The sequence below is a fragment of the Solanum dulcamara genome, chromosome 9 (genome assembly GCF_947179165.1).
Source record: "Solanum dulcamara chromosome 9, daSolDulc1.2, whole genome shotgun sequence".
NCBI lineage: Eukaryota > Viridiplantae > Streptophyta > Magnoliopsida > Solanales > Solanaceae > Solanum > Solanum dulcamara.
In genome coordinates this window covers 18,057,650-18,080,807 of record NC_077245.1, presented here as the reverse complement: position 1 = coordinate 18,080,807, position 23,158 = coordinate 18,057,650, and the positions used below count along the sequence as shown (strand labels likewise).

Below are 23,158 nucleotides of genomic sequence, written 5' to 3'. Positions count from 1 at the left end.
ATTACTGCTTTACTTTACCACCTTATGTATGCTTATGATATGTCAAGAGGCTTGATTGGAGTCCTTCTGGGTTTTGATCGTTGTGTCACGTCTAGAGACTAGTCCGGATCGTGACAATAAAGCCATGTAAATCTTTTCAAGACATAATACCTAGGTTCACAATAATTGTGAATGAGCTAGTGTCTATTAGGAATAGACTCTACTATAAAGCTGGTGGAAAAGTTCTCAAAACTCTTACAGAAACTTGAAATATAAAGGGTATTATTATAAAAGAAGCCAAGAATATGACAGTCGTGACATAGATGAATTGATTGAAAACTTGAAATTGTACGAAATGAATATGAAAGGCTTCTGTAGATATTAAAAAACTTGTGGGACACTACATGAGTTCAATTTTAGTTAGGATTCTTGGAGGCTACTTAACTCTAAACCCTGGTTTATTCTTATATAAAGGGTAATATACTCCTTTAAGGAGGCATCTCGAATATCCTATAGATTTTTGGGTATTCATAAAGATTAAAATTTCGAATATCCCATAATCTTATGGGTATTCATAGATAGATCAAGACATCACATCTCAAATAACACATAAACTCTTGGGTATTCATAAAGATTACAATCTCGAATATCCCATAAAATCTTGGGTATTCATAAAGATCAAAATCTCAAATATTTCATAAACTCTTAGAATATTCATAAAGAGATGAAGATATGCCAAACTCTTCTTGATAATCAAATACTCTGACAATATTCACAAATCCTTTCATGGAGATCAATGAGTCCAAATCGTCCTAGTTCAACAAATACACCACTAACGACCTTCGAATTGCGGAAAAATCCTAAGAGAGAAGAATCAGTGGATAAACAGATTTGTACCCACAATGTTTATCAATAAGATTATATTTATTTATATTTTTTGTGATTGTAATTTATTTTCTATCACTTTAAAATTTGTTGCAAACAACTTTAAAAAGGAATGTTATTATGTAGTTTTGAGGATTTAACAAATTATGAGAACTGATAAGGGGAATAATCCCATACGAGAGTTTGAATGACCTAAAAGAGACGATCGATAAAAAATACACAGTTGCAGGTCAATAGTGCGTTGGTGCAAATCGTTTTGCAGGATGACAGGCTTCCAACTAATAGTATGTCTCCAACTATTGTGTCAATCATATTTATATGTGTGTTGCTCAATAACACAATAACAGTTTTTGGATCTGATTGTTATACACAATAAAAACTTCATTCTTTGGAAATACAGTCTTGACGAACATAATGACCTCATAGAGCTATCATAGTTCTTAGTTGTTTTTAGAGTCTTTTTCAGTTCTTATTATTGTAGATCTATTGATAATCTATGAAGGAATTAGATCAACTTAATTCTTCTATTAATCTCTATCAATATAACTACGGTTAGCTATGAAGGCATCTTGAAGTCTAAGTCAACTAGGGCTTGTTGATTTAGTGGGAAATAGAGTTATTGCTTTGAATAAGTATGTAACATGGGTGTTATAGTGAGGGGGAAGGGATTGAGAGTTCAATTCCTAGATTTTAAGAGGTTATAATCCTAATCTTGCCTCTTTGGTTAGTGGAGTTGGTTGGTGAAATCCTATGAGACAGGTCGTGGTTTTTCTTATCTTAAGTAAGGAGGTTTTCACATAAAATCTTATGTTGATTTTACTTTCTATTATTTACATTTTCTCTTTTGTTATTCTGTTAAGGGACCTGGTCCTTGACGTATAGTGGATGCATACATTCTATCAATTGGTATCAGAGCTTGGGCTCTCTATTTTGGTTAACACCAAGAGAGAATCCTATAGAAGAATGGATGCTCCACTGAACCTAGAGGAAGGATAATCATCAACTAGGCCACCTCGTTTCAATGGCTAGTTTTATAGTTGGTGGGAGACTCGAATACATGATTATCTTATGGATGAGGACTATGAACTATGGGGTGTGGTGTTGGATGGTCCTTTATTTCCTACTACTGAGCTAAAAAAAGGAGAAATCATAAGGATTATTCCAAAAAATAGAAAACAGCACACTGAAGCTGATAGGAAGAAAATCAAGAAGAGCTACAAGGAAAAGAAGCTTCTGGTGTGTGGAATAGAAGCTGAGAAATAGAACAAAATCTTAGCGTGTGAATCTGCTAAAGAAATATGGAATTTTATAAGAACTGCTTATGAAGGAATTGATCAAGTGAAGAAATAAAAAATAGACATGCTCACTACCTAGTATGAAAATTTCATTATGAAGGAGGGAGAATCAATTCATGATATGTACACTAGGTTCTCATCCATCACTAATGAACTCAGATCCATGGATGAGCCTATTAAGCATAGAAAACAGATCCGAAAGATTATAAGGGTTTTACCAAAATTATGGGAAAGCAAGGTTGATGCCATTACTGAAGCTAAAGACCTGTAAGTTCTGACAATGGATGCTCTTACTGGAAACCTTCAAGCTCATGAGATGAACATAAATCAAGATCCTTCAAATAAGGACAAGTCATTATCTCTAAAAGTGTCTCAAAGTGAAATCCTTGAAGAAGATGAAGATATGACTTATCTCACTCGAAGATTTTAGAAAATTATGAGAAAGCATAGGGGTTTAATGAAAAAAGGTAACACCAGTAGAGTTGCTAATGCCATAGATCTATGTCATAAGTGTAAATTAGGGCGTTTCATTAGAGATTTCCCTATGCACAAGATGGACAATAAGGATTTTTTCAAAGATGGAGGTGACAAAGACAAAAGAAGGGACCAGGTCCTAGGTAAGAAAGGAAGAAAAGTTTGTTGCAAACTATGTGGTGAAGAGAGCTCTTGTTGTTTGGGGAAACTCTTCAAGGACTCAGAAGAATCTGAACACCCTGAAGATGCCTCCATGCTTGCAGTCAAAGATGATGAAGATGTGTTTGATTCAATGTTTGCTTTCATTGTAAAATCAGATGATGAAGAAGTTGAAGAAGAGGTGACCCTTTCTGATTTTAAACAGAATTTGCATGTTTATTCTATTAAAAGGTTTAGAAGTCTAGTAGCTATTCTGATTGACTCAATCATTGAGTTAACCAATGATATGAATTTGATGAATAACAACTTATACATTTTTCAAGATAAAAAGGTTTCTTTGGTCTCTCAAATGTCAAAAATGGAAGAACAAATGATCGTTCTAGAAGTTGAAAATCTAGAACTCAAAGAAAAGTTTAAAAAGTTGAATAATTGTTGTACTAAAGGAAAGGGCAAAACTAACAACTTACAACTCAAGGTTGAAAATAGCTTGAATACTGCTGAAATGAAACTAGCTATGGATTTGGAGAGAAATGATCATTTAGAAAAAGACCTGGTTTGGGTCAAAGAAGAATTGAACAAATAACTCAAATGGATCACTTCTTCAAAATTGCTGGTCAATCTTACTAGTTAGGGTCACAATGGTGGGAAGGGTTTAGAAAGCTTGAAAATAAGTCCTCCTTACAACCTCACAACAAATATTTGTCAGTGTCTGATTGTGTATTCATTGTGGCCGCAATGGTCATCTAAAGGAGTATCTAGCTTGGAAAAGAATTGTAGAAAGTTTCTCAAACTATTTCACACAGAAAGTCAAATAGAATAAGGGAACTGGTCCTAGTTCTGGTTCTTTTCATAGTATGAGAAAAACAAACTTGTCATACTGGACAAGAAATTCTCTTATTATGCCTTTATCTGCTTACTAGATTAAAATGGATTTCCAAATCTAACAACTAATTTGTGTTGCAGGGAAGTGGAGGAAGTAGCAGACAATGTTAGTTTATGGACATCGAATGCTTAAAGAATATGACTGGAAAGATTGAAAACTTCCTCCCACTCAAGGCACTTCAAGGTAGAGGTGTCTCTTTTGGAAATGGCAAGAAGTGGTACATTTTGAGAGTTAGGAGAATTGGAAAATATCTTGATAACTCCATTGAGAATGTCTACTATGTGAATAGATTGAAGTATAGTCTTTTAAGTTTTTTACAAATATGTGATAAAGGTAATGAGGTCAAAATTTTATCAAAAATATGCATTGTTACATATTAGACTTCAAAAGAAGTAATCCTAACTTCAATAAGGTGCAAGAATATGTATGTTGCAGACCTGGATACTGCTCAAGGAGATGATCTTACTTTTCTTAGTGCCCAAATTGAAAATGCTGATTTATGGCATATGTTACTTGGTCATGTGAGATCTTCAGTACTAAACAAACTTGTATCCAGGGACCTGGTCCGTGTATTACCAAATTTAAAATTCACTAATGACAAAGTTTGTGATGCAAGTGTCAAAACAAAATAGGTCAAATCATATTTAAATCAAAAAAACAAGTAAGTACAACAAGACCTCTTGAGTTATTCACATAGATCTGTGTGGTCCGATGAAGATTCAAAATAAAGGTGGAAAGAAATATATACTGGTAATTGTGGATGATTATTCAAGGTACACTTGGACTATGTTTCTAATGTCCAAAGATGAAACATATGACGTGTTGATGATATTTGTCAAAATGATTTAGACGAAGATGAACTACAAAATTACAAGGAACAAGTCTGATTATGGACTGAGTTTGAAAATGCCAAGCTTGATAACTTTTGTACTGAAAATGACATTTATCATAACTTTTCAGCTCCAAAAACACCTCAGCAAAATAGTGTTATTGAAAGAAAGAATAGAACTCTAGTTGATATTGCCAGAACTATACTTATTGATTTAAATCTTTCAAAGAATTTATGGGCTGAAGTAGTTAACATAGCTTGTTATGTGACTAACAGATGTTTGATCAGGTCTATTTTAAATAAAACTCCTTATGACCTTCTCAATAATAGAAAGCTAAATTGAGTTATTTAAGGGCTTTTAAATGCAAATGTTTTGTTCTAAATAATGAAATAAATGATCTTGCAAAAATTGATCCTAGAAGTGATGAAAGAGTGTTTGTGGGATACTCTTCCTGAAGTAAAGCTTATAGAGTTTATAATAAGAGGACACTGTGCATTGAAGAAAGTGTTTATGTGATCTTTGAAGAATTTGGTGATATCAAAGATCTAAAGAACAAGGATAATGAAGAGCTGGAAGAGCTTCTTCAGATTCAGAGAGATATCCTAAATGAAACACAAGCTGAAAGAACTCAAGAGCTAGATACTGTTGAACCAGAACAAGTTGAAGGAGTCAATGAAGATGCTGAACTTGAAGAGGGATATGGTATGTTTGACAACACTGTACCAGAGGATGTTGTTCACCCTGTAAATGAAGATGAAGAAGCAAATCAACCTCAACTCTCGACAACTCGATTAGGGTGGAAACACAGGTCTTCTCATCTGCTTGATAAGCTTATTTCTCCCTTAAAATCTAGAATACAATTTAATTCCAAAACTAGAAATCTAGTTGCATTCTCAACATTTATATCAAGTATTGAGTTCAAAAACATCAAAGAAGCCTTGAAAGATGTTGATTGGGTGAATACTATGCAAGAAAAGTTGCATCAATTTGAACGGAGCAAAGTGTGGCACCTATTCCCCAGGCCCTCTCTAACATAACTATAATAGGGACTAGGTGGGTCTTCAGGAATAAATTGGATGGACATGGTACTATTATAATGAATAATTCAAGATTGGTGGTGCAGGGATATAACTAAGAAGAAGACATTAACTCTGATGAAACCTTTGCTCCTGTGGCAAGGATGAAAGCTATCAAAATTCTTATTTCATTTGTAATCTCATGGAGTTCAAATTATTTCAAATGAATGTGAAAAGTAAATTCTAAATGTCTATCTGAAGGAAGAAGTCTATGTAATGCAACCTCCTGGATTTGAAGATATTGACTATCCAAATCATGTGCTTAAATTGGACAAAACTCTTTATGGACTGAAACAGGCTCCTAGAACTTGGTGTGAATGATTGTCTAAATTTCTTCTAAAAAATGGGTTCAAACGAGAAAAAATTGACAACACTCTCTTTTTAAAATCAAGAGGCAAGGAGATGCTCATTATTCAAGTTTATGTTAATGACATTATTTTTGGAGCAACTTCTGAAGCTTTGTGTGAAGAGTTTGTTGCATTGATGGGGAGTGAATTTGAAATGAGTATGATGGGAGAATTGAGTTTCTTTTTGGGATTAAAAATAAAGCAAACTCCAAATGGTACTTCTATTTGTCAAGAAACGTATATCAAGGAGCTTCTTAAGAAGTTTCACATGATGGATGCAAAGCCTATTGATACTCTTATGGGAATAAATTCAAAACTAAATGCAGATGGACATGATCTTGCTGTAAATAAAACCATGTATAGAGGTATCATTGGTTCATTGTTATATTTAGATGCTAGTAAACCTGATATCGTATTTAGTGTTGGTATATATGCTAGATTTCAGGCCTATCCTATGGAATCACATTTGAAAGCTGCCAAAAGAATCTTTAAATACTTGAAGAAAATAGGGGTCCTAGTCCTATTCTATCCATTAGGTGATTCGTTTGACTTGGTGGGATATGCTGATGCATATTATATAGGATATCAGGTTGATAGAAAGAGAACTTCTAGAGTGGATCAGTTTCTAGGTTCCTCATTCATCTCTTTGGGTACTAAAAACAGAATTCAGTTGCTCTTTCAACTGCTGAGGCAGAGTATGTGGAAACAACATCATGTTTTACACAACTGCTGTGGTTTAAAGAGCAACTAGAAGATTTTAGAGTAGTGACTCACACAACTCCTCTTCAGTGTGATAATACTAGTACACTAAACATGGCAAAGAATCCAGTACAACATAAGAGAACTAAACATATTGATGTCAGACATCACGTTTTGAGAGATAATATTGAAAAGGGAAATATTATTATGCAATTCTACAAAATTAAAGATCAAATTGCTGACATCTTTACCAAGGCTTTAAGAAGGGATAAGTTTGAATAGAACATATTGAAGTTGGGAATGTGGAAGCTTGACTGAGCTAATTTTATTTGAAGCTCGCAACCCTCATTGACTAGCAGGTATCTTTGGTGTTTGTATTGTAATATTTGTTTGGTAAAGTCAGTCTCATACCTATGCAGGTATACACATATAAGGAACAAACTTGAGTAAGGTAAGAACTAGAGGAGCATGGCTAATCACTTCAACTTGAAGAGAGGGACCTTGTCCTATTTCAAAGGTTAGTATTCTTTGCACTACATTTAAATTGCCTATAAGAAACTATTTTTATTGCCACACATCAGTCAACAATCATCTGACCGTTGTCCCATCATTAAAAAATAAAATGTTGTAAATTTTCAAATGGACCTGGCACACATCTTTACTTCCTTATATACTCCCTTATTTCCTAAAAATTCAAAAATCTTATTTCCTTCAAAAAATCTCTTTCTCTCTCTAACTTCGTCTCTTAGATTTTCTCTTCAATCTCATGAACAATGTCGCAACCAATCTCTCACACAAGAGAAATGCTAGAAGCTCTCCATGAAATCAACCCCTTTGCTTTCTCTTCCTTTTCTGATAACCCACTTCCTTTAACCCACATTTCAACCATTTCTTTGATTGAAGACACAGAAACTCCTGTAACTGATGTTATTCCCTCAATCAATGAAAATGCCTTACCAATGTGCTCTCACACTCTATATCTGAATGAACCAAAAAAACTCTTCCCCTAATAGGTCAGTTCAGTCCAAAACCCTTATTGAGCATGAACTACGCCCATCACAACCTGGTCTCTCTTCATCTGTTGTTTCTTAACAACATTTTGAAGAAGACATTCCAAAACTTAAAGGCACATGATCGAACATCTTGGCCGCGAGTGAGGAATTGGTAGTAGAGAATCTTGCAGTAATGAAGGAATATAGTTCCTATACTCTCAAAAGAAGGAATATGTACTCCCAAACTTACCTCTGAGGAATTGCCTCCTAAGTTTGATAAAACCCCTGGAACTATTCCACCCCTATCTGTTACTTTTGATGATGATGATGATGAGGACAATCGTATTTTATAGAAAAATGGTACCTGTTTCAAGTAAAGGAAAGGAGAAAGTTTCTGATTAACAAGCTTTGGAGCTAAAATCCTATCCTATTAGGGCTCTACTAAGAAACTTATTAGTGATGCCATGAAAGAGAACAAATCTTGAATAACTAAAAATGGGAGAAGGATGAGAGTCTGGGTAGAAGAGGATCAAATCCTTATGGAGAATGTCATAGAAGTCTCCAAAGAAGGGAGTGATAATGAAACTAAGTTTGATGATCTTGTGAGTGCTACAGAGCATACTTACAACTAAGCAAAAAAAAGGGTTCTAAATAAGAAGCCCTTTGAATAAGTGAAAGGAAAGGCAAAGCTCTGCAAAAAGGGAAACAAGCACCAAAACTCAGATAAAGAAAAGCTTCCACTCGAAATAAATGTAGCACAAAAGGAAAAGAAAAGAAAAAAAACAGGAGAAGGAGACATCAAAGAGGAAAAAAGAAGTGTCAATTGAAGACACTGATGGGATTTTTGCAGCATCTGAGCCTGAGTTTGAGAAGGGAACAGGTTTACAAAGTATGAAGATGAAGATTGAAAATGAATTAACCCAAGAAGAGAGAGTCAACATTTTAAAGACTCAAAAAGTATTGAATGGTAGAGTTTTTGATTCAGAGATCCTAACTAAGCCAGGAATGTGTGACCTGGTTGATGCAGTCAAGTTGCAAGGATGGACTAATTTATTTGTTGATCATATTCATGTGCTTCATGAAGCAAAAATAAGGGATTTCTACTACAATGCTGTGTTTGAAGAGGATGAGAGTCTTCACTCCAAAATTAGAAGCAAGGAGATTCATTTGGATGAGGATATACTTGTTCCAACAAAGGGGATCAGATCTATTGGAGGAAGGACCTACTCAAAAGGCTTTGTTCAAAAGTGTGGAAAACTCTAGAAATTGAGCACTGTTGTTTTTCCCAAGAAATTTATCAAAAGGGGAGGGGGGAATCAATTCTATTTTGAATTCATAACAAGGTTTTTCTTCCCAGGTCGGAGAAGAGAATAGTTGCATCTGCTACTGACTTGTTTGTTATGGAGGCCTTTATCAAGTTTGATGCCATTAACCCGTCTGCAATCATTTTGGAACACATGCACAAGACTATTTCAATCAAGGATGGAAAGGATGGTATAGGGTATAGTTGCTTCCTCACTCGAGTGTTCGCTCATTTTGATATTTCTCTAGGAGCTGGAGTTAGATGAAATGTGAAGAAATCTTTCTTGATGAATACTCTGGTAGAATATGAGTGTGTGGAAGGGAAAATAATGCAGGTTAGCAAGATGTCAGAACTGCTAAATGAACAGACCCACTTGAAGCACGAGTTGGAAGAAATAACAGCCTTATTGAGTGCCAAAGATGCTGAGATTGTTCTTTTAAAGGGTTAATTGGAAAAAGCACAATTCGAGGGACCTGGTTCTGTTGAACTTCAAGACCTCAAGACTCAGAAGGCAAGTCTTGCTGCACATGTCTCCAGTCTCAAAGGCAAAGTGCTTCAATACCATGAAAGCAGACCAAGACTCTCACTCAAAAAACCCCATCTTCTTGATTTGCTCTATTTTGCAAAGCTTGTTCCCTTTCTATCCCTTTTGTCAGTTATGTCACAATGGTTCTTGTTTGTAGTTTTTATGTACTGTCCTTGATACTACCTTATCTAACCTTTTGGAATGAATTACCCTGTTTCTACCAATCTTTTCTTTAGTTATTTTCTTGTTTATTTATGCTTGTATTGTCCAAAATGACCATGGCTTTTCTGAAAACTTGCTTGTTTTGATCTTAGTTTATTGCTGCCCTTTTTTATGATCTCAAAAAGGGGAATACTGTGTGGCTGTAAGATGTTTCAGTTTAGTTGTAAGGTAGATTGGTGATAGGGGGAATATTGTTGAAAGGGGGAACCACACATATTGGTTTGTCATCATTAAAAAGGAGGAAAATAATATTATGTAGTTTTGATGATTTAACAAATTATGGAAACTAGTAAGGGACCTGATCCTATGGGAGAGTTCGGATTACCTGAAAGAGACAACCAACAAAAAGTACACTGCACACTCTGCCAAAACTGCAAGTCAGTAGTGCGCTAGTGCGAGTCGTTTTGCAGGGTGACGAGCTTCCAACCAATAGCATGGCTCCAGCTATTGTGTCAAGCATATTTATATGTGTCTTTCTCAATAACACAATTACAGTTCTTGCATATGATTGTTTTACACATCAAAAGCTCCATTCTCTAAAAATACAGTCTCGAAGAACATAAGGACCTGATAGAGCTATCACAGTTCTTAGTTGTTTTTAGAGTCTTTGTTTCTGTTCTTATTATTGTAGATCTATTCCTAATTTATAAAGGAATTAGATCAACTTAAGTCTTCTATTATTCTGTGTCAATATAGCTAGGGTGTACTATGAAGGCATGTTGAAGTCTAAGTCGGCTAAAGCTTATTGATTTAGTGGGCAATAGAGTTATTGCTTTGAATATGTATGTAAAATGGGTGTTACAGTGAGGGGGAAGAGATTGAGAGTTCAATTCCTAGATTGCAAGGGGTTGTAATCTGAATCTTGATTCTTTAATTAGTGGAGTTGGTTGGTGAAATCCTGTGAGACATGTCGTGATTTTTCCTCCCTTGAGAAAGGATGTTTTCACGTAAAAGCTTGTGTTGATTTTACTTCCTGATATTTACATTTCTGCTTTATTATTCTGCTAAGGGACCTGGTCCCTGACGTGTAGGAGATGCATACATTTTATCAAGGAACAAGGAAGTAAGGATATAACTCTAGCTCTCAAAGCAACTGAGAGTGAAGGTTCAGACCTTGATGAGGACTTTGATCACCAGAAATTTCAAGAAATGAAATAATTATGGGAAAAAAAGCACTATTGGGAAGGCAATGACCTGTGACAAAACTCAATCGAATGTACGTTCAAGTGTGAGAAAACTAATTATTAGATCATGAAATGTCCCTCGTAGGAAATTGAATGAAGGAAGAAAAGAGTCGAGAAGGAACAGAAAAGAAAGGAGAATGTCCATGACAAGAAGAAAATCTTCATTTATCTGTGTATTAATTAATTACTCCTTAATCCCTACTTTAATGCTCCATTACACGTTCGGATGAGTAATTACGAAGTTTAACAACCCTATTTTAATTCTTTGTGTGTAGTATTAAAAATCAATGTCAAATATGTTATTTTCTCTCTTTTTCTCCTTTTATTCCCCTTATAAATTGAAAGTTAATTTATTTATTGATAGAATAAAGTAGAAAAATGAAGAGTTGTGAGGATAAGTAGTTATGAAAAGCTATAATAATACTTGCCTAATAACTACAATCCCACGTTTAACTATTTATGAAAGTTGAATAATTTTTAACATACTATCATTTATTTTTTCAAGATTAGTTAGATGGGTTAATATAGAATAATGAATTTTTCATTATCTCTTCTTTTATTTCATTATTTATTACATATTAATGAGGAATTTTATCACAAGTCTTAAGATTATAGAACTCTTAACAGAGTTTGCAACACGGGAATGGAGTGCTAGAATCTCACCAAAGGTTGATTGTTTTTTGTTTTTTTTTGAAAATGTTGGCATTTTAGCAAGTTAATTAGCAATTATGATATATTTTTATGTTCTAAGAAATTGTTCCTTTAATGTTTATTTTTAGGCTTTTTAAAATATGTGATTTTTTAATCATGTTTAATTTAGATAACTAACAAAAGGATTCAAAGAGCGTTATCACTGATTACATGTTCAGGACATGTGAGACAAAGACCTTACTACAACTTCTTCTTTTTTTCATTTTTCTTTTATAAATTTATTATGTTTTTTTTCTCATTTGGTGTTCGGAGCCCGTGGAGTCCCAACCAAATTCGAATCGCACACTGCAGAGCTCATTCTGAGGTGGCGCTCCCAATATTTTTTTTTCCATTTTTAGGACTCGAACCCCGAAACCTCTGATTAATATGTTATGTAAGTTAGACTACAATTCTTTTATGTTTGACTCAACGTAAAACCTTAGAAGATCAAATTGTCTATATGAAGACGACATTTTTACCTGTTAAAGATATATTATCCCTTTAGGATTATTGATGGGTAATATAAAAATGCAAGACATTACACAATATGAATGTATCTGAAAACTTTCTGAAATTGGTGGAACTTTTATCATTCCTACTAAACAAATTATGCAACTTATTTTATTCTGAACTGATGAATTCATACAATGTTTAAGTTGAAATCATTTCATAGAAATGCTAATGGTCACAAAGCTCTCCTTGAACGTATTGTTACTACCTTTATTGTGCATTTTCTGTCTCTTAATTGATAGAAAGACATAAGATGGTATTAGTGAAAGCCACCATATAAGGTTTTTATAATTTATCACGAAAAACACGTGCAACATACGTAATTAGAACTAGTATAATATAGATACAAATTGATGTAGAGATACAATTACATAAGGAGATGGTATTCGATCTTGTGACTATAGCCATTCATTCATGAAACTCTTGTTAGAGTTACGTTGGAGATTAATTGACCTGTCTCAATAATTATAATTTTTTTTTTTTGACTTTTATCCTTTGTATAATTTTCTCTATATAGAATATAATATTTGAAGAATGTACAATTGACAATTTATTTTATGGAGCTACGCCACTGTTTGGGTGCATGCATGCATGTCCCTGACATCTTGTTCAATCACGGGTTGTTTAGTAAAATTGGGGTTTTCTCCTCTTTCTTGGTAGAAAATTAAACTCTCACATGTGACCACTATACACATTTTGCTCTATTGGTTCCCCCACTTGTCAAATGTGTCGTTACAAAAATCATGTGGTAACAACCTAACACATTGTTTTGTCAAATTTACAACCATCATTTTCCTTTACATAAGTTGATGGAATAGCACAGGATAAACTTTTATATTATAACTTATAAGACAGTGGTGGAGCTAGATTTTTTATGAAGGATGTGCATAATTTTTAAAAATAATAAACAATTTTTTTTAGTGACTAGGATATATATCCAGCTTGCTCAATCTAGCGAGTTTACTATCAATTCCGTCAATAATTTTTTTTCCACTAAACACAAAACGTCTGGAAAAAAAATATTAATCTCTAATTTTGTATGTTTTAAAAAATACACGATAAATTATATCAACTGAAATAATAATTGTATAATGAATAGGTCAACAATTTACTGAACACATATGAGACAGTCAATTTTTTTATATTAATTTTTACTTATATATAAAGTTATTTTTCAATCTATCGATTTTGCTACTTCTTTATTTCAATAGATGTATGTTAAATTTCTTTTATTTTGATAGAAAATATGTGAAAATTCTAATCAAAGGTTTCAAATCTCCAGATTCACTTACAAAACTATGAAAAAATTAATCCCTTATGAACTATTTTTTCCCCAAACCTTCAATAACCCTATTTAGGAGAAAATGGAAAAATATAATTGCATATAATCTTTTCTTCTAATTCTTTTAATAAAAACTAGTTTGAAAGATTATTTTATATTTGATATAAATATACATCCAAATTAAGGTTTCAGTTAAATTTAATATTTTTCTTGTTTTAATTTATCTAGCACAGTTGATTCAAAATTTTAAATTTAGATCGTGAATTCAGAAATAATAGCTTTTGAAATAAAATTTATATATTTGAAAATTACCTAAACAATAACATAAACCACAAAAAATTAATAATTTAACACATTTCAAAGACATAAAAAATTTGTAAAAAAACTTTGATTGACTCTCATATTTCAACTATGCCATATAAATTGAAATGAAGAAAATAATTATTAAATAAGTAGTACCTAATGACTCATAAAAAAGAAAGAAAAATACAATTTTGGTTTGATAGAGTGACTGTGAGATTAGGCGGACCCACAAAATTTCTTTGGAAAGGATTGTGTGAATAATATAACAGTGAGTTTGACAAACAAAGGAAAAAAATCATAATATGATGAGGATTTGAACTCCTAACCTCATCAACACTTTTGAACACTTTTTTCACTGCGCCAAAGGCACAACTAATGTCAAGGGCGTGCAAAATGAATTATATATTGATATTTAATAAATTTTGTCTAACGTAAACAATGTCATTTTTTGACAATATGCGTTCACTTGCACACCCGTACTAGATTGTAGCTCCATCCCTTTTGTAACATCATAAATGAACGGCATTGCACACATTTTATGGTGGAAAATATATTAATGGCTGAAAGAGTTGTTTTAGTCTTTGTGGGGTCAAACCCAATGGAAGAAAATTTCATGTGCCAATTTGCTTGGTTAGGATTTGAACTTGGAGAGCACGCTTAAATTTGTGGAAGACAAATTTTGTACTTCTTTTTTTTTTTTTTCATTTTGTGCTTAGAGCCCAAGTTTAGTCACCTACAAAAGAATGGCCATTCTTCATTTTTGAATTCATCCAAAAATTCATATTAAAATACATTAGAAGAGTAGAGAGTTGAGAGAGCAATTCTCAAATATGTATTTGGGATCTCTCTCTTTTCTTTGTTAATATACAGACAATTGTTCTCTGGTGGACGTAGGATCATTCTAATTCGAACCACGTTAAATATTATTGTTCTTTCTTTTTCTTTATATATTTCCACATTTTCGCTAACAATTGATATCAGAGTCAAGGTTCTGTCTGAGTATGCTCTGTGGTTGCAGCACAATCTGAACTTCCACATCAGAAAAAAATTATTTTGGCTTCCTATATTTTCAAATACTTTATAATAGAAGAGGAAGAACAAGTAACAATAAGTTCCATGATGTTTGAAATTGATAGATTAACTAAGCAACAACTTCAATATCTGAAAAATCTAGATGATGGTGTTACTGCGGAGAAAAAGTTCAATCCATGCTATTGACAAAAAGTACCCTGATGACACATCGAATTCCGACAAGGAAAAGATTGAAGGAGATATATTAAGTGTAATTCAACCATTTCTTGCACCTAACGTGCTCTGTGAAGTGAGTATAAATACCGAGGGGATGGTCAAGTAGTTATTAGAAAGGCCGAAAGGGACTTACTAGGGACGATCGGTGAAAACAAAAATATTGTTACAACAACATCTTCACACATTTAAAATAAAGTCAGCTACTTTTTTGCAAGACCATCTAGATGCGCTCAATAAACTTGTGATGGACTTATAGACTGTCAGGATTAAAACGGATGAAGAGACACTTTTATGTGCTCTGCTATTTTCATTGACTTCAAAATATCTTGATATTAAAAATTAAATTATGTATATCAAGGAGCCTATCATTCTTGAGCAAGTGTGGCAAGCACTTAACTCTTGTGATATGAGGAGGCATTTTGAAAGAGACAAAAATGACAAAGCTAGTGGGCTCTTTGTGAGAGTCCGTACTAGCCAACAGGAAAGAAGCAAATCAAAGCACAGATCAAAGTCTCGTGTGAAGATGAATAATGGAGAGTGTTGAGGCTATCACAAGAAAGGGCATTTTGAACGAGATTGCCCTATGTCAAAATCTAAGGAAAAGGCGAGTGCATCCATTATTGAGCAGGAACATGATTCTGATGATGAATATGTACTAACAACATCATGAAATAGTGGAGTCTATGACAATAAATGGGTGTTAGACTCTGATTGTATTCTGCATATGATATTCTGTAGAGATTGGTTCATCAACTATGAGACAAGTGAAGGAACCATAGTAATGGGCAATAATACAACTTGTAAAATAATTGATATTAGTTCAGTTCGGGTTCGCTGCCATGATGACATCATGAGGTCTATTACATAAGTCTGTCATATTCCTAATCTAAAGAATAATTTGATCTCCGTAGATACTCTTATAAACAAGACTATAAGTACATGAGCGAAGGAGGTACTATGAAAGTGACTAAAGGGTGTTTAGTCATGCTGAAGGCCAAGCTAGAGGATGGCCTCTACACACAAGCAAGAAGATCCATTGTTGGCTATGTTAGTGCATTTATAGTGCAGCTATTTGATGATGACATGGAAAAATTATGGCACATGAGACTGAACCATATGAGCGCACGGTGACTGGATATGTTGAAAAAATACAACCTTTTAAATAGTGAGAAGATCAGCACACTTAAATTTTATGAGCATTACGTCCTAGGAAAGCAAAAGAAGGTCAGTTTCAATACTGGCAAGCACAAGACGGGAGGGATGCTAGACTGCATCCATTCAGATTTATGGGGTCCCTCTAAGCTTTCATCAAAGAGAGGAAAGAGGTATCTTCTCACATTTATTGATAATTTTTTACGAAAGATTTGGGTGCATTTCTTGAAGGCAAAAAGTGATATTTTTGAAGCATTTAAAAGTGATGTTTTGAAGCATTTAAAGAATGGAAAATTTTGGTTGATAATCAAATGGAGAGAAAAATCAAGTATCTTCGCATAGATAATGGATTGAAGTTTTCAGTGAAGAGTTTAATGATTTCTGCAAGGTTCATAGGATTGCAAGACATAAGACAGTCAAATACACACCACAACAGAATGAAATTTCTGAGAGGATGAACAAAACTCTTGTTGAGAAGGCTTGTTGTATACTCTTACAATTTAAAATATCCAAAGTATTTTGGGCTGAAGCAGTTCACACTGCTTCTCATATTGTCAATCGATATTTAACATCATCGATTGACTTTAAGACTTCGAATGAGGTATGGTCAAGTGCACCCTCTAACCATTCGTACTTGTGAATATTTGAGTTTCCAACATATTATTATGTTAATGAAGAAAAGTTTGAACCAAGGGCTAAGATGGATATATTCGTAGGGTATGTAGATGGAGTAAAATGGTACAAGCTTTGGTATTTTTCCTTACTCAAATTTGTAGTTAGTAGAGATGTTCCCTTTGATGAATCCTCTTATACTAGATCCTTGTAAAGTTTTTGTGAAGTTATCAAGAAATAAAAATAATGAGCAGGTGGAGCTAACAGTGGAGCTTACCAAGGAAAAGAATCAAGAGACTCAAATTGATGAGTTAGAAGATGCAGATCTTGAATATCTTGTTGTCAATGTATCATACATAATTGTAAAATGAAGGGACAAAATAAAGATACGAAAATCAGAACGTCTAATAGAGGAAGCAAATCTGATTGCAAATGCATTTGTAGTTTCAGAAGAAGATATTAAAGATCTTGATCCCTTTTCGTATGTTGAAGAAACTTCTTGCAAGGATGCTGCACAATAGTGGTTATCCATGATGGAAGAGATGGAGTCTCTTCACAAAAATGAGACATGAGTCTTAGTTAAAAGGTCAAAGAAGAAGAGAATAGTTGGATGCAAATGAGTCTACAAGAAATAAAGAAGGTATTCCAAAAGTGGAAGATGTCAGGTTCAAGTCGAGATTGATTGCAAGGGATTTTAGTCAAAAGGAGAGAATTGACTATAATGAGATCTTCTTTCCAGTCGTGAAACATAGCTCAATTTGCATCCTACTAAAATTGGTTGCATAATTTGATTTGGAGCTTCTACAACTTGATGTCAAAATCTCTTTCTTACGTGGTGATCTAAAAGGGACAATCTATATGGATCAACCTGAAGGTTTCCTAGCTGAGGGAAAAAAAGATCATGTATGCCAACTAAAGAAGTCTTTGTATGGTTTGAAGCAATTCCCTAGATAGTGTTACAAGAGGTTTGATGCGTTTATGACTATACATGGATTCTCGAGGAGTGCATTTGATAATTGTGTGTATCACAAGAAGATGTTTGATATAAATATTTTGAAGAAACTATTGAGCAAGGAACTTGACATGAAGGATTTGGGAGCTGCAAAGAAAATTCTTGAAATAGAGATTTTAAGAGAAGATGATGTTGTACATCTTTCTAAGAAGAGGTTCATCGAAAAGGTTCTTGAGATATTCAACATGCGTATGAGCAAGTTTGTAAATACATCATTAGCTTCTAATTTTAAGCTTTCAGAGTTATAAATGCCTCAATTTGAGGATAGGGTGGAGCATATGTTAACGGTTCCTTATGCTAGCGCAGTTGGTAGCATTATGTATGCTATGATGTGCACACGTCCAGATATTGCTCAATCTATAAGTGCAGTAAGCAGGTACATAGACAATCTAGGAAAAAGGCATTGGAAAATTGTCAAGTGGATATTGAGATATCTCAAAGGAGCTTGTGATGTTGGTCTAACCTTTCAAAAAAGTGAAGATCTTTTAGTTCTCGATTATGTGAATTCTTACTATGCAAGGGATCTTGATAAGAAGTCCACAACTGGATACATTTTTACTCTCATTGGCAGTGTCGTTAGTTGGAAATCGACTTTACAGTCGATTGTTGCTTTGTCTACAACAATGACAGAATATATGTCAGCAACAGAGGAAGTGAAATATCTGATTGAAAGGTTTGGTGGAAAAATTGAGTTTGGTTCAGGTGGAATCAACTCTAAGATGTGATATCCAAAGTGCTATTTATTTGATTAAAAATCAAAGATTTCATGAGCGCGCACATTGATGTCAGATTTTATTTCATTTGAGATGTCGTTAAAGAGAGAGATATCAAGATCGAGAAGGTTATCACAGATGATAAAGCTACAGACATGTTAACCAAGATAGTCCCGCTTGTGCACACTGCAAGGACTTGGCGGGAGTATGCATCAACTAATGCAACTCTGGGAGAACAACTGCTAGATGGAGCTAGTGTGTTCAACAAAGGTTTGATTCTTCTTGTTTCTTACAATGAGATTTCCCAGTAAGCTTAGAAGTTTTGGCCGGAATTGTTCATATGCATGCTCAGAATGCAAAACAAGGTGGAGATTGAAGAAGTTGATTTGGTCTTTGTGGTGTCAAACCAATGGAAGAAAATTTCATATGCCAACTTACTTGGCTAGGAATTGAACTTGGAGAGCAAGCTAAAATTTGTGGAGGACAAAATTTGTATTTCATTTTCCTTTTCTCGTTTTATGTTAGGAGCCCCTGTTTGGCCACCTATAAAAGGATGCCCATTCTTCATTGTTGAAATCATTCAAAAATTCATAGTAAAATACATTAGAAGAGTAGAGAGTTGAGAGAGTAATTCTCTTTGATGTATTTGAGATCTCTTCCTTTTCTTTGTTAATACAAAAGCAGTTGTTCTTTGGTGGGGATCATTATGATCTGAACCACATTAAATATTGTTGTTCTTCCTTATTCTTTATATCTTTTCACGTTTCTGTTAACAATAGCTAATATGCATCAAAATAGTACATGATTTTCATCCCACTGAAAATCATTCACTAAGGCTTTCACTTCATGTGGTATAAGGCGTAAGTAAATCAAAAGCAAAATACATCTTAAAGGGGGACATTAAAACCTTGCCTTCTTTTACATCTTAGGAGAGAAATAGGCCTAAGATTAGTATTAAATGCCAAAATGTTTCAAACAAAATAGTTATTTTTTTGCCATATATATAGGTGTATCTGCTTCAAACAAATAATGGAGGAACTGTCCTACATTACCAAAAGCTATTGCCTTCTCTCTTGTTTTCACTAATATGTCGGCTATCCTATTATGCTCCTTAAAGTCGTGGCTAATAGGCTAAGTATAAGTTCCCAACAGAAGCGGATCCAAAATTTGAAGTCTCTAGGTGTCATAGTAGGTCAATCGTCCGTTGTCGATGGAGAAAGCAACAACAACGACGCTAGGCTGAAGCGACTGGCGAGGAAGGTTGATATTTGGAGAATTCGACTCCTCTCCATGTCTTATTCATATAACAATGATGCAAATTTGAAGTAATCAAGTTTCTTAATCATGATTAAAGGATATATACTATCATTTAAATCTATCTAGTTTTAGCCATAAAATAAGGCACAAGTTTTTAGCACCATTATTTAAATCATTTTAGTTATCTATAGTTTTTCCATTCACAAAAAAATATTTCTTCACAGACAAATTTTTGTCAAATCAAAATCAATATTTTAAAAAGTTATTTTACGAAGAGAAAACATTGTAAATTATAAAATAGACTTTATAGCATTTAGATATTAAATAAAAAGTATTAAAATTACTTTGCCATAAAATACAAAGAAAAATAAAGTAATTTTGTGTTAGACAATTTTTTCAAAAATAGATAGATTTTTTTGAAAAAAGAAAATGTCTATAGATCTTGATCGTGACTCAAGTTGTAAAACTATAGTTCTTCATTGTATATGAAAATGTTAATGCTATTTAACTGAAGTAGTTTCATTTGTTCCCAAAATTTTGAAAAATTGATAATTTCTTACCAAAGTTGAAAATTTTAAATAACAAAATCAATTCATTTAGTCATGGTTAATTAGTAAACTTCTTTGATTAAGAAAACTAATTAATATAGATCTTTAATATTTAAGTAACATATTTGTCACACATCTAAATAGAAATTTGCAAAAAATGGATAAAAAAAATGGAGAAGAACCAAATCCATATTTGGAAAAAAAGTAGAGAACAAAACTTTTTAAATTTTTTATCTTTAAGCAAATATTAACTAATAAGAAATAAAGAAAAGCAAAGACTAATAATTTAATTTAGTCAAAAATAATTATTTATTATTATTTAATAAAAGTCAGTTACAATTATAAACAAATAAAAAGCAAGAAAAGATTTGTGTTGTGTTGCTGTCAAATCTTTTTTCTTTTTAAAAAGCCACTAGGATTCAATCCCATGACCTCACATAGAATATATATGACTCTTTGTCACTCGCACTAGAGACTCTATTGGTTCTCTAGTGATACATTTATTATTTATATATATATATTTATATATAACCAATATACATAACGATTTCGTCAAAGTTTATGGGCCTTAATAGATCCACCCCTGGTTCCCAAGCTGCCTCATCATCAACCTGCATTCATATAAAATTGGGTTATAAATTGAACTTCTTTTTCCAAGTAAGTTGATTACCTCCTCGAGTCGATGCATATTTCAAGTGGAACAAAATTATTGTTACGCGCAATGCATATTCCTGCAACAAAGCTAAAAGTTACGATCTTGTGACATGAGTCCAATTGAAGAAATATTAAAGACTTGCGGAAATACTAAAATCTTAAAATAAAAAATAAATCGCTAAATAAAATTTGCAACTAATCAATGATGCTTAAAATTGATGAAGTATAGCCCACATACTTTAAAATAAATATTTTACCGAAAATGATACTTAAAGTTGATAAAATTTATGATCCACTGTTTTCTTTATAGTCAGATTGGGAAAAAATGTATTTCATACTCTTCATTTAATGCTGAATTGACCACTTATTCAAGGTTAAAAAACAAATTTTTGGATTGAACATAAAAAAAAATCAGATTTTAAATATTTAATTTCATTTTAACATCAGTCAAATAAACTTATATCAAAATCCATATATTATAACGAAAACTAGAATCATGTGTTGATACTTTTTATTTTACTCACATCTGGACATACACGGATTAATAATCAAAACATAAATGGATATATACAACATCATGAAATAAGGGAGAGATAATGAAGAGGAAACTTTACAATATTTGATGATTCATTCATTTAATTTTGAAGAATCCATGAAGAGATTCATGTTGGAAGCGATTTCTCAACGCAACTCAACGTATTGTGGGTGAGATGTACTTCATTGTTGTGAAGTTCCTACCTCAGCTGCAATAAGTTCAGTTGCATTGAGAATGAGATGTATTGATAAATCATCATTATTATATATAGGAGAGGCAAGGAGCTAGGTTTTTTTAAGAATTGTTATAAACTTTTTAAAAATCTAATTTACTTCCAATTTTTATACATATATCGAAATTGTGCTCTTTATTTTTTATTTTTTGAAATTATATACACTAATAGTATGGACTTTACTTCCAATTAACTATTTGATTGGATGAATCAATTTAAGAAGAAATATATTAACAAAGAAAAGTCTAAAAAGGAAAAGAATTGCATTTAAAGTACTATATTTACAGATCAACCCCTTAATTTTTTTCACTTGAGATTCCATTTCCTCTTGAAACAAACAAGACAGTCGTCACATAAAATTAAAGATCACTTTGAAAGTTTAAATGTTAAATTTGATATAAATGCTAGCATGCCACAACAATTGACACGAACAAATACAACTAGCATGAGCTTTTGTGATTGAGCATTCAAAGAATAAAGAGGAATCTGTTGAAAACATTTTTGAACTTGGCATAAATTATTAGTTTCGTTCTTGAATTATTGACAACCTTAAGAACACTCCTCTACTTTACTTGACTAACTGAATTTTAAAACACTCCTCTCATGCCATACATATAAATGTGCTATTCACGCGCGTACACATATATTGTATGACATCAGAGGGGTGTTTGAAAATCCAGTTAGTCAAGTAGAAGTGTTTTTAAAATTGTCAATAGTTTGGAGACGAAGCTAATAATTCGCGTCAAGTTCAGGGTTGCTTTCAATATTTCTCTTTAAAAGTTATAGTAGAGGATATAATATAACCGAATTTAATTTCCAAAGCATTCTTTGTTCTATAACGTTAACTTTTACAATGCTTTTCTTGCGCTTTCATCAATTTTTTGTTTTTTGAAAATGCCGTGAACATATGTCACTTGTGCACATTAAAATTTGGATCGATAAAATGGTAAAATGTTTAAAAGAACTTGTTGCCTGCCATGGTATTGTCCATTGGGTCAAAACAAATCTCAATTACGAACCAAAAACTTTGCCAAGTTGAATCCTTTTTAAATCGTTCTTTTTCTTACTGCTACACCATAAATGGACTATTATATACATTTTCTGGTATATTACGATATCAAATTTATACATCCTCTCTCGGTCATTCTTGTAGAATATATAAATTCTACGGACTTCATAGGTTTTCTAATAGTTTTTTTTAAAAAATAACCCGACATGTCGGTTATTTTTCAAGCAAAAATGAGCAATTGTTTTCTTCTATAAGAACACCGACGGAGTTTCTCAGTTATTTTTTAAAGAATTGAGATCACTTGTTATGCCATGTGGCAAGAGAGGGTTGTTTTAAAATTCATTTAGTCAATTAGATGGGTGTTTTCAAGGCTGTTAATAGTTCGGGGATAAAATAATAATTCTCGCCAACTTCAGCGGTGTTTTCAACACTTCTCTCAACTTTTTATTAAGAGCTCCACGCTCCTACAAGGGTTTGAGACTGCTATGTCATGTGTCATATTGGGGTATATTTAAGTCCAGTTAGTCAAATAGCTAGAGGGATGTTT

The 23,158-nt window shown here is 33.0% G+C and overlaps 1 protein-coding gene across 1 annotated transcript; it reads left to right on the top strand.

The window, feature by feature from the left end:
* Positions 1-17,911: 17,911 nt before the first annotated feature.
* LOC129903579 (secreted RxLR effector protein 161-like) lies at positions 17,912-18,687 on the top strand. Its single transcript, XM_055979131.1, has 2 exons — positions 17,912-18,365; positions 18,482-18,687. The coding sequence occupies exons 1-2, from the start codon at positions 17,912-17,914 to the stop codon at positions 18,685-18,687; spliced, it is 660 nt and encodes a 219-aa protein (XP_055835106.1).
* The last annotated feature ends 4,471 nt before the right edge of the window (positions 18,688-23,158 follow it).